This window comes from Marmota marmota, unplaced genomic scaffold (assembly GCF_001458135.2).
Source record: "Marmota marmota marmota unplaced genomic scaffold, marMar, whole genome shotgun sequence".
In the NCBI taxonomy this organism is placed as follows: Eukaryota; Metazoa; Chordata; class Mammalia; order Rodentia; family Sciuridae; genus Marmota; species Marmota marmota.
The window spans coordinates 20,645,962-20,659,191 of record NW_025999900.1 but is presented as its reverse complement, the minus strand read 5'-3'; the positions used below and the strand labels follow the sequence as shown (position 1 = coordinate 20,659,191).

The window sequence follows — 13,230 nt, the reverse complement described above, 5'->3', positions numbered from 1 at the left end:
GTCGGGCAGGGTCATCTCGCTGGGGCCTCCAAAATGTTAGACCAGGACGCAAGAAAGACCACTGACTCCAATTAAAATCAAATTAAAGCAAGCTTATTATTTCAATCGGCCGGGCTGCCTCTCCCTCCCAAGACGGCGGGAACAAGACAGCACCCCAGCTTTCCTGCAGCCCAGCTTTATAGCCCAGAAAGTTACACAAAGGGGGGTTACAGATAACAGAACTCTGACAAGCATCACACTAATGGTAGTTTACATTTTTTGCTGGCCCCAACATCAGAATTTATGAGGACCTTTAGAGCCTCAGAGAGGGTCGTTGTCTGGCCAGGGAAGGCCAATATTTATGAGGTATCACTAAGTTTCAGAGAGGGCTGCTCTCTGGTCAGAGAGCCAGGCATGGGTGAGTTCAAGGCACGGGCAGGCATTCAAGCAGGTTCAGAATTTGCAGTAATTTATAGTAAAGCCGAAATTATCTTTTCATGGCTTTGTGGCGAGATTGCTCCCAATTTTAAGAAAAGATCAGGTTGGGTCTATCAGAACCATGGAAAGTTGTAGATATAATACAGAGTGATTCCATGTACCCTTTACTTGGTTTGTTCCACTGGTAGTTCTTTTTTTTGGATACCAGAGATTGAACCCAGGAGCGCTTAACCACTGAGCCACATCCCCAGAGCTTTTTGTGTTTTATTTTGAGTCAGGGCCTTCCTAAGTTGTTGAAGGTGGCTTTGAACTTATCATCCTTCTGCCTTAGCTTCCCAAGTCATTGAGATTGTCGGTGTCTCCATAGTGCTTGGCATCCTTCAATGCTAGTTCTAACTTATATATTCTTTTTCTCTTCTCTCTTCTGTGACCTACTACTGCATAATTAATTTGTTGAAGAATACGTATTTTTTAAAAGTTTTCTTTCATGATACTATTAATATTTTGGAAGAAAATTACACTTCCAAAGTGAATATATACAATAGTCCTCCCTATCCATCGGAGATAACTTTTTAAGCCCTCAGTAGATGACTGAGAAAACAGTTAGTACTGAATCCTATATATATTTTTTCTCCTGTATCTACATGCCTATTTTTTTTGTAAATATTTTTTTTAGTTATAGGTGAACACAATATCTTTATTTTACTTTTATGTGGTGTTAAGGATCGAACCCAGTGCCTCACGCATGGTAGGGGAGCGCTCTAACCTCTGAGTCACAACCCCAGCCCCTATGACAGAATTTTTAATTTATAAATTATGCATAGTAAGAGACACAATTAGCAATAATAGAATAATTATGAAAGTTCATATAATTCACATAGTAAAAGTTATGTGAAGGTGGTTTCTTTCACTTGTGATTCTGTAGTAGGTTGTCCAGGTATTGAGATGGCTACTGAGTAACTAATGAGCAGGTAGCATATACAGCATGAATACTCTTATCTCAAGCAGAAAGGAGTAGGACAGTATGAGATTTTATCATATTACTCAGGATGGCATGCAGCTTAAAACTTGTGAATTGTATGTTCATGGAATTTCCATTTAATATTTTGTAATTGTTTATGAAACCATGAAAATCACAGAAAGTACAACCACAGATAAGATGGACTGTAATAAAGTTCTATGGACTGTAATAAAGTTCTATTTGTGTTTTTTTTTTTGTTTGTACTTTATCATCTAAGAAATAATTATTTTGCTAATAGAGAGAACCCATGCTTATTTAATGTATTTTTTTTTTTAATTTTTTAATACTTATTTATTAGTTTTCGGCAGACACAACATCTTTGTTTGTATGTGGTGCTGAGGATCGAACCCGGGCCGCACGCACGCCAGGCGAGCGCGATACGGCTTGAGCCACATCCCAGCCCCTAATGTATTTTTCATTTGGGTTATAGTTCTCATATTTTGGGTGCTGTAGGAATCCAAGAATATTTGGGAAGTCTGTGATCTGTATTAAGGTGAATGCTTAATCTTTATTATACCTCTGTTCTTTTAATTAATGTTGAAGAACATCATAAATGATATGGTACTTCCAGTGCTTTTATTGTTTAGCTTCCTGGGAGCAGGTCCAAGGTTGTTCTGCCTTATACCAAATTCTTTATTGTATGTAGCAAGAAGTGGTATTGCAGGGCTGTAGTTGAGTGACGTAACATAATCATTTGGGTGTATACTGTAGTATTATGCTACAATAATTAATCTAATTATGTAGATTATTTTCCCAAATAATCATGTTTTTGTTTTTCACTATAGATAATCAGCCAAAAGGAGCTTTGAAGAAAGTGGTTTATGCTGCTAAGGTTTGCAAATATATAATATGTAATATATAATGTGTAAATATAATGAATATGGTACAAGAGAGAGAACATAGATTAAACCCGTATGTCCTTAGTGACTATTTTAAAAGTCCATTTTATTGTTCCTATGTAAGTATATTTAAGAAATGATCAAAATTTTCTTTTTCGTTTTTTTTTTTTAATGAAATTCATAGTTAATTTTTAGAATTTGTTAAAACAAAAGTTTTCAAGTTCTGTACTTACTTCTTCAGAGAAGGAATATATTTAAAATGTTTATTTTATCTCATACTTCCTTTGGTGCATTCTTTTTCTCCGGTCTTATTATTTTCTATCCCTATAGCTCTGTATCTTATTTTGAGAAGTAAAGGCTAGGTTCAGTTTCTTCCGGTTTATTCCTTCTATTTTCTGTCCTAGAAGTAGTATCCTGGTCTTGGATGATGAATATAAAGTCTTGGTAATGTAGTTTGAAGACTGCTTTAATCAAAGCATTCACTGCTTTTCTGTATCCCTGTCCTGAAACTGAACTACTCATGATTTTGCTAGCTTTCTATTATGGAAGCTGCATTGTTAATTTCTAAGTGATAATTTCATCAAAGTGATAAAATAGCTGCAGAAAGGCTGTGGGTGGCATATTGAGGTTGTGTGTGTGTGTGTGTGTGTGTGTGTGTGTGTGTATGTGTATGTTGTATAACTGATTGATGTTGCTTTTTTCTTTTTTTATTATTTAAAGTTAAATGCCTCCTTAAAAACCTTAGAAGGAGAAAGAAATCAAATTTATACTCAATTATCTGAAGTAGATAAAACAAAGGAAGACCTTACAGGTAAGTAAGCTATATACTTAACAGTTTTTAATACATTCCCTTATAGAGAATACATTTATTCAGTCAATTTTAGAAAGATTCAATTTCATTATTTTTCTTTTTCTTTTTTACTTTTGCTTTTGTTGGCTATTTGTGAAAAATTAGTCTTGGTATTTGTTGTTGGTTAAGTCTTCTGTTTCTTTTACATTTAACTGAAATTAAAATAATGAAATAGTTTTTAAAAACATGTGAAACCATGAGTTAAAGTATTATTTTATGGTTGGTATAGTTTTAGATGTTAATAAATAAGGAATAGGAAATTTTTTTTTTTTTTTTAGATCTTTACATTTATTTATTTATATGTGGTACTGAGAATTGAACCCAGGGCCTCACACGTTCTAGGCAAGCACTCTACCACTGAGCCACAACCCTAGCCCAGGAATAGGAAATTTAAAACTTTTATTAATTGCAGAATTGATCTTGAGTAGTGATACTAGTAGCAGTATGGTTTGCTTCTTTAATATATATACATAGTTTATTAGCACATATAGGATTGATGTTATACTGGTAGAAGTGAAGTTTTTCTTTTCATTGAGCTCAGCACAGTGGAATATCCCTGTAATCTCAGCTGCTCGGAAGACTGAGGCAGGAGAATTGTGTGAGTCTAAGGCTAGCCTGAGCAAAAATAAAAGAGACCCTGTGTCAAAAACAAAAACAATAAAAGAGAAAACCTTTCTACTTATTTTGTTGATAGTATTTGTATTTTAAAAAAGTAAACAAGTTCTTTTAGTTGTGTTCGAAAAAAGATTAAGTTAGCATCTCATTTTGTAAAATAAATCAAAAAATTACCATGTGTTTATTTATTTTTAATTTTTTATTGATTTTTTAAAAATAAATGACAGTGGAATGCATTACAACTCATATTACACATACAGAGTACAGTTTTTCATATCTCTGGTTATATATATAAAGCATATTCATACCAATTCATATCTTTATACATTTTATTTCAATAATGATGTCATTCACATTCCATCATTGCTAACCCCCTGCCCCCTCTGTTCCCCTCCCATTCTTCTGCCCTATCTAGAGTTTGTCTGTTCCTCCCATTCTCCCCCTCCTTACTTCGCTATGAATCAGTCTCCTTATATCAGAGAAAACATTCTGTATTTGTTTTTTTGGGATTGGTTGACTTCACTTAGCATTATTTTCTCTGACTCCATCCATTTATCAGCAATTGCCATGATTTTATTCTCTTTTATTGATGAGTAATATTCCATTGTGTATATATGCCATATATTTTTTATCCATTCATCTACTGAAGGGCATCTGTGTTGGTTCCACAGTTTAGCTATTGTGAATTGTGCTGCTATAAACATTGATGTGGCTGTGTCCCTATAGTTGCTGTTTTTAAGACCTTTGGGTATAGACTGAATAGAGGGATAGCTGGGTCAAATGGTGGTTCCATTTCCAGTTTTTCAAGGAATCTCCATACTGCTTTCCATGTTGGCTGCACCAGTTTGCAGTCCCACCAGCAATGTATGAGTGTACCTTTTCGCCACATCCTCACCAACACTTATTGTTGTTTGTCTTCATAATAGCTGCCATTCTGACAGGAGTGAGATGAAATCTTAAAGTAGTTTTGATTTGCATTTCTCTAATTGCTAGCGATGATGAACATTTTTTCATATATTTGTTGATTGATTGTATATCATCTTTTGTGAAGTGTTTATTCAGGTCCTTGGTCCATTTATTGATTGGGTTATTTGTTTTTTTGGTGTTTAGTTTTTTTGAGTTCTTTTATACCCTAGAGATTAGTGCTCTGATGTGTGAGGGGTAAAAATTTGCTCCCGGGGAATAGGCTCTCTGTTCACCTCACCAATTGTTTCTTTTGCTGAGGAGAAACTTTTTAATTTGATTCCATCCCATTTATTGATTCTTGATTTTAATTCTTGTGCTATAGGAATCTTACTAAGGAAGTTGGGGCCTAATCCCACATGATGAAAATTAAGGCCTACTTTTTTTTCTATTAGACGCAGGGTCTCTGGTTTAATTCCTAGGTCCTTGATTCACTTTGAGTTGAGTTTTGTGCATGGTGAGAGATAGGGGTTTAATTTCATTTTGTTGCATATGGATTTCCAGTTTTCCCAGCAACATTTGTTGAAGATGCTGTCTTTTTCTCCAATGCATGTTCTTGGCACTTTTGTCTAATATAAGATAATTTTAATTTTGTGGGTTAGTCTCTGTGTCCTCTATTGTGTACCATTGGTCTTCCAGTCTGTTTTGGTGCCAATTCCATGCTGTTTTTGTTACTCTAGCTCTGTAGTATAATTTAAGGTCTAGTATTGTGATGCCTCCTGCTTTACTTTCCTCGCTGAGGGTTGCTTTGGTTATTTTGGACCTCCTATTTTTCCAAATGAATTTTCTGTTTCTGTGAAGAATTTCATTGTAATTTTAATAGGAATTGCTTTAAATCTGTATAGCACTTTTGGTAGTATTACCATTTTGTCAATATTAATTCTGCCTATTCAGGAGCATGAGAGATTTTTCAATTTTTTAAGGTGTTCTTTGATTTCTTTCTTTAGTGTTTTGTAATTTTCATTGCATAAGGTCTTTAACCTCTTTTGTTAGATTGATTCCCAAGTATTTTATGTTTTTTTTGAGGCTATTGTAAATGGATAATTTTTCTAAATTCTCAGTTGATTCATAACTGATGTACAGGAATGCAATTGATTTATGGGTGTTAATTTTATATTCTGCTACTTTGCTGAATGCATTTATGAGTTCCAGAAGTTTTCTGGTGGAGTTTTTTGGGTCTTCTAAATATAGCATTATATCATTGGTAAATAGGGATAGTTTGAGTTCTTCTTTTCCTATTCGTATCCCTTTAATTTATTTTCATTTCGTTTTTTAGGTTTGGGAAGTTTTCTGATATTATTTCATTGAAAAGATTGTGCATTCCTTTGATTTGTATCATTGAGACTTCATCTATCCCGATAAATCTTAAATTTGGTCTTTTCATATTATCCCATATGTTTTGGAAGTTCTGTTAATGGTCTCTTAACATCTTTTCTCCATGGTCCAATTTATTTTCAAGATCATATATTTTGTCTTCATTGCCTGGAATTCTGCCTTCCAAGTGGTCTAGTCTGTTGCTAATACTTTCCATTGAATTTTAAATTTGGTTTATTGATTCTTTCATTTCAAGGATTTCTGCTTGATTTTTTTTTTTTAGACTCTCTATCTTGTTATTGAAATGATCTTTCACTTCCTTTATTTTCTTTCTGATTTCACTCCTTACATCATCCTTTACCTTGCAAATCAGTTTAACTATGATCATTCTAAACTCCTCTGAGATTTCTTCTACTGTGGTGTTGATGGATTGTTATTGAAATATCTTGGTTGATTTGGGTCGATTTGTTCCCTTGCTTTTTCTTGTTGTTTGTGTGTCTACCCATGGAACACTATGGATCTGGGGCAGTAGAGATTATACCTTGTGTACTTATATTGCCCCTGAAGGTTTTATAGCACCTCACCATTTAGGGGGGAAGACATAGTTAACAACAACCAACTGAAACAATATGCAGCATTGAGCCCCATAGTTCCTTCTATGATGTCTATAATGTTAATTGTCACAATAAACAGAAATGATATGATCAGTTATTATATATAATAAAAGTAGTAAGTTCGCAAAAGGGTTTACAATTTTAAATGGTGGACAGGGAGAGAACAGAAGTGACGCAGGATGTGATGATTATGAGGGAAGAGCAGAGAAGATACAAGTAAAAATTGAAAGAAAGAGTGAAACAACAATAAAGATTGACTGTTAGCGGAAGAAAAGAGAGAAAGAGAATCCAGGAAAACAAATAAGTGAGAGAATAAAATATATAAAGTAAAAATTTCAAAAATTAAAAGATAAAATAATACAAAACAAATGGAAATATACTAATCAAATATCCTAGCCCTTGAAAAACTGATCGATGAAAAATAACTGGCTTAAGAAATGCCAGGAATGTGAACAACAAAACAAATATGAGTATGTATAAATGCCCATGAACCATTAAGGTCACAGTCAAATAGTGAAAAGAAAAAAGGAAAACAAATAATCTTGATGAAAAGTTAAAGAATTGTTTCAATTGGAGTTCAAGAGTCTCAGCTTCCATTCTCAGAAGTATTAGGTGGGGTCATCTGGAGTATGATGTTGCTCATCTCTCAGGGTGGGGTTGCTAGGGTGAAAGATGTAATCTCTAGGCAAACCTATAGGCAAAGGTATCAGGCTCTTTGCTGAGTGTCAGTTGGTCTGGAGATTTTAAATCCACACTCCTCCATTGCTCAGCAATTGCTGGTCCACATTAGAAGACTGCTCCCCAATTATCTTCCCTGGGTTCCACTTATGTGGAAGAGCCAATTCTTAGTCTAGTGTCACCTAGATCACCATTTCCTGATCTTGGTTTCAGTCTCCAAACTCAATCTCTCCCACCCCCATCCTTTTGAATTCCTAGCCAGGAGCATCTCTCCTAGCTTGATGTCCTACAAGTAGCTCTTTTGGAAAAGTAAGGAGAGAACCTGCTGGGTTTCTGTGCTCAGTTTTCCCCTGTGTAAACTTCTTTCCACATTTGATTTTTTCTTGGTCATTTAGGCACACTCTTGATATCATGCAGTGTGGGTTTGCCAGACCTGTATTTCAGGCTAGACTTGGGTTTGCCAGGAATTGGCTCCTTTAGCTGCTGGCCCTCACGCTGGCTGCAAAATGGTTCCTCCCTCTGTCCTCTGCTTTCGGCTTGGAAAGGTGGGACTTCCTTCCTGCCCTAGGAATTGTGCAGTGTGTCTGTGTTCAATCTGGCAGTGTCTTTGATCTCTAAACTGTACCCAGACAAGCATCTGGCCTCCCGTTTTGTTCATGGAAGGACCATCCTGGCTGGTGACTCTGGCTTTAGCAGAAGCTGTGGCACCGGGGATTTCTTCTTTATTTTATTATATCCAACCTTATGAGTCCCTGATCTGCTTTGAATGTCCAGTATTAATTCCAGGAAAGTCCCCCACTTTCTCTTCCTTTTTTTCTTTTTCTTTTTTTTTGTGGCGGAGTACCAGGGATTGAACTCAGGGCACTCAACCACTGAGCCACATCCCCAAGCCCTATTTTGCATTTTATCTAGAGATAGGGTCTCAATGAATTGCTTAGTGCCTCACTTTTGCTGAGGCTGGCTTTGAACTTGTGATCCTCCTGCCTCAGCCTCCCAAGATGCTGGGATTACAAGTGTGTACCACTGTACCCAGCCTCCTTTCTTTTTTGTTTACCCACCTTGCTAAGAAGCTGCTCATCTGCTTTCTTTGTTTCACACCACAGAGCAGTCAGGAAAGTGACCTTCTCTGATCTATCATGTTGAAAACTCCCCTCTTCATATAATTTCTTAACAAATCTTTAATTTTTTTCTCAAATGAATATTAGAGAATCTATCTGCTTGTACTTTTATTCCAAATCTAAATTTCTTTTTTAATGGGTTTGAAAAAAAATTTTTGATAATGATATTCTACTTATAGTATACATGTTTTCTTTAAGTAAATGGTTTACCCATCTCTCCCTTTTTTTGGTAGTCATTTACAGTGTCCTTTTAAGCTATAAAAATTTAAAACAAAATAGCTAAGTACAAAAGGATAATAAAGATTTAAGTGTTGTTTATAGTGTTTGGCTTTGTTTTTAAACAATAGGTAAACAATAGGTAAAATTCAGTTTTTGTTGCAAGAACACTCAACAAAGATTTCTTTGTTAAGTGACTTTTCTTAGCAGTGGCTTAAAGCCTAGATCAAATATTTTTCTGATGTGGATTTTAAAATTTCTGCAGAAAGACAGATGTACACAGTTTTCTAAGCATTTAATCATTTAATGTTAACATATTTACTTAAACTATTCTTTTGGTGTATATGTTTACTTAATGGGTGTTTTAGAATAGTTGTATATAATTACAAGTAGTCATAGCATTTTCATTATTGTTAATGATTTTGAAACTACACTCTTGAAGCACAGTGAGTTTTTTTCTTATAGTAAGACTCGTGATTGTGATTCATACATAGCCTTTGGGAAATGATACCTTAACCTTAACAGGGTTCAGAATTGAGATTATTATAGTGGTACCTTAATTATAGAGTTTAGAGTTGAGGTAATTATTGAAGATAAATGAGGTTTTAAAAAACAATTGGTATACTACTTAGAAATAATTCATAATTATTTAAAATTATTAATTTTCATTTTTGTAGATGACTCTTAGGTAATTTAGCAGTTGAAACAATGATAAAGTTGGTATTTTTCGCTCTAATTTTTTTCTCATTTAAGTTAGAGGACATTTGTGTATTTGTTATGAGAAGATCCTTAATTTTCACTTGTAATACATGTGCAAAATTGGCTTAGAAAAAAGGGCTGGATAGAACTTAATATTATTGAGAAATAAAGTTTTCATTTAGTAAAAACAGTCCATTTATCATGTGAAAGTAGAGAATATTGAACTAAATTATCTGCCTTTAAAACACTCACCTTTACAGTCTTCCTAAGAATTCACTGACTTTTAACTTCCAGGTTGAAAATTGATTGCTGGAATTAGAATGTTGAATGTTTTGGGAATCTTATAAATAATAATAATTAAAAAAATTGAAAACAGTGTATTTGGCTTTTTAATTAAAGTAGTAAAAAGAATTCAGATATACAGAATACCTTACAGATTTTGTTGTTGAAGAGAGTTTATGATTGAGTTTATTATTTTTAATAATTTTATTTTTCTGAAATGTTTTTGTATAACTCAAAATCTGTACTCCTTTAATTACAACTTTTCAAAAATTTCTTTAGAACATATTAAAAATCTTCAGACTGAGCAAGCATCTTTGCAGTCAGAATATACACAGTTTGAAAGTGAGAATCAGAAGCTTCAGCAGAAACTTAAAGTAATGACTGAACTATATCAAGAAAATGAAATGAAACTCCACAGGTAATAAAAATTATTTGATAACTCCATTGAATGAGAAGTATAATAGCTTTAAAAGTATTATGTAATATATTTAAGATCTATAATCATTGAAATTTCTCAGTTTATAACTGGATTATATTTCATAAGTTCGTTTTAAAGAAAATTATTTGATCTTGAAGCATTTTTTCTTCAAGGAAGAAAATATAAATGATGTTGGAACTTCCAAGCTAGTTCACAAAGTCCTCTTGTAACTTACAGTAAATAGTCAACGCATTATTGCCTTAAAATTTCTAATACTGGCAGGCCAGGCCAGGGAATCTGATTGAATACTTTTGATTGCCTCTCTGATATATGCAAGGGCTGGGGATATAGCTCAGTTTGAAGAGTGCTCGCCTTGCATTCACAAGGATCGGGGTTCAGTCCCCAGCACCACACACATAATAAAAGAATGACCATTTCCTCTGATATATGTAAAATATACCTTTCTCTTATATAAATTGTTCCTGTCCAAGTGTTCCTTTTTTTTTTTTTTTTTTTTAAAGTAAATGGCAGCAGTGTCATTTGCCTAGTGGCTTAGGGGAGTGCTTTCTAAGCAATAGGTATTTAGTGTGTAGAATATAAAACATTTACTTGTGCTCTGTAGTATTTCTAGAAGTTCATAAAGGAGAAGAAGATACCCACAGAGGATTCCATATGTGTTTTCCTATAGGATTCAATACATATTACTTTCTTTTTTTTTGGTGCCATGGATCGAGCCCAGGGGTATCTTACCATTGAGCTACATCCTAGCCTTTTTTAATTTTTTATTTTGAGACAGGGTCTCACTAAGTTGCTTAGGACCTTGCTAAATTGCTGACACTGGCCTTGAACTTGTGATCCTCCTGCCTCAGTCTCCTGAGTTGCTGGGATTTGAGGCATGTACCACTGTACCTGGCTCAATAAATATTTCTTGAGAGACTGATGTTATTAATGATAGTATATAAAACAATATGGATAATGTATTATAAAGAGTTACTGCTTGGGAGCTTTGAGCCCTATTAAAGTGACATGCCATATAATGACATGTTGTGGTTGAACTACATGTATGGTAAGTGGTCTCATAAGATTTTTAAAAAAAAATTTTTTTTTAGTTGTTGATGGACCTTTATTTTATTCATTTATTTATATGTGGTGCTGAGAATTGAACCCAGTGCCTCACACATGTGAGACAAGTGCTCTACCACTGAGCTACAATCCTAGCTTCTCATAAGATTTTTGTCACTTTTTGATATCTTAGAGTTCCTAGTTTATACAAGTATATTCTGATGTAAACATAGTGATAAATTGCCTAATGAGGCATTTCTCAGGATGTATCCCTACTGTTAAGTAAGACATGATTGTATTTAGTTTTTCTGTGCTTCATTTTCATTTATGTAAAATAGAAATAACGATAATACCCTTCTTGTAGAGCTGAAGGGTAGTAATTAACAAAGGCCTAAGAAGTTTCTAGTTCATACTAATGGCTTAATAAGTTGTCTATTATATCAGTATTAACGAACTAAGAGTACTAAGTAGAACTAGTATTACTACTAATATTATTTTATTATCATTACTATTATCAACTTGGTCTAGAAACCTACTATGTAATTTAACCACCATATTAGGAAGTTACTAAAACACAGTTTATTAGTTGGTGCCTCTTTATCTAACAAATGTGTATATATTATTCATGAAGGCAGAATAACTGACACGTAGTCACAATGGTTAAAAAAGTTTTTAATATTTATCTTGGGTAATTTACGTTTATAATAAATTAATGTAGAAACTCCTGAGACTATTGTTAGTACTACAGTATAAGACACAATACAGTTTTCAGTTTATATGATTTAATTTCACCCAAGAAATATTTATACTGTAATGGTATTATGGAAATTGCTTTATGGGAAGCACTAGTTTTGATATAATAAAAGATATGTAATTGTAATTGATTATTATATGACATGTATTAATAGAAATAAAACATTTTGTTTTAAGGAAATTAACAGTAGAGGAAAATTACCGGTTAGAGAAAGAGGAGAAGCTTTCCAAAGTGGATGAAAAGATCAGCCGTGCAGCTGAAGAACTGGAGACCTATAGGTATTAAAATACTCTTTGAGGTGGGGAGGGTATCTTAAAATTCAGTATTAGAAAAAAATACTAAAGCAACCAAAAATAAATGATAAAATTTTACCTTATTACTTTTCATTCAGATTTATTGCTATTATTCATTTATACAAAAAATGTAAAAGGAAGGAAAAATGTTTTCTTTTCAGGGTGTGTGATTTTAAAATCTCATATTTGAATATGGGCAAATCCTGTTTTCTGTTATTTGAAGAAATTTATGGATAGACATTAGTTTTAAGATCTTCTTTGGTTCAAGTGGGGAACAATATATACAATATTAATGAATTCAGCAAGCATGCTCAAAAAGAAACAAACACAATTAGTGTATTGTAAGTGTGTGTAAGACTAAACGTCTAGTTGTTAACTTGGTTCAGTCCTCATTGATCCAAGGAATTAATAGAAAACATAGAGGAAAAAAGAGGGAAGGTATATCAACTATCCCAAATAGTTGTGATATTTCATTGTCCCTTAAGAAGAGTAGGCTTGGGTTTTACCCAAAGAAGGAATTTCCTTATTAGTCTTATAAAGCTACAAGTAGCATTCTACTGTGCAAAGGCGGTTAATTTCCTAGAGTTTTATTAAGATTACAGACATCTGAATCAATCTCCCAGGATCATGGTTCTTGAAAATAAAACAACCAATAAACTGTATAAATCTTTGCATGACTTTTGCTTTGGATAAACACAAAGAGTAGTACCCTTAAAGCTTAATTAAGGTTAAAATTATATCAGGAAAAAATATACTTTAGAATCTCTTAAAGGTGATTATTTATGTGGAGTTCTAGAAGTATTTTACACAAAATAGAGCAGTCTGGGTGTTTTAATATTTTTTAGTAGAGAGTTTGTGCTCTCATTTCTTCTATTATTAATACTGTAGTAAAATAATTATTTGTTTCTTGTAGAAAGCGAGCCAAAGATCTTGAGGAAGAATTGGAGAGAACCATTCATTGTTATCAGGGGCAGGTATGTATGTATGTATGTAATAATGTGTGCCTATATGTGTCTCTGTGCATGTGTTTGTGTTTATATAATTAAAACCATTCTGATTTGTTTGAATTGATACAGA

General features: G+C 33.5%; 1 protein-coding gene across 20 annotated transcripts in view; it reads left to right on the top strand.

Moving 5' to 3' along the window:
- Positions 1-13,230, top strand: part of Mia2 (MIA SH3 domain ER export factor 2) — a 102,486-nt gene that overhangs the window by 57,955 nt on the left and 31,301 nt on the right. For all 20 annotated transcript variants that reach the window (XM_048798640.1, XM_048798643.1, XM_048798639.1 and 17 more), the window contains 5 exons: positions 2,224-2,270; positions 2,998-3,088; positions 9,906-10,044; positions 12,037-12,138; positions 13,067-13,127. In XM_048798640.1, coding sequence (XP_048654597.1) covers positions 2,224-2,270; positions 2,998-3,088; positions 9,906-10,044; positions 12,037-12,138; positions 13,067-13,127 — 440 coding nt within the window. The remainder of the gene's footprint in view (positions 1-2,223; positions 2,271-2,997; positions 3,089-9,905; positions 10,045-12,036; positions 12,139-13,066; positions 13,128-13,230) is intronic.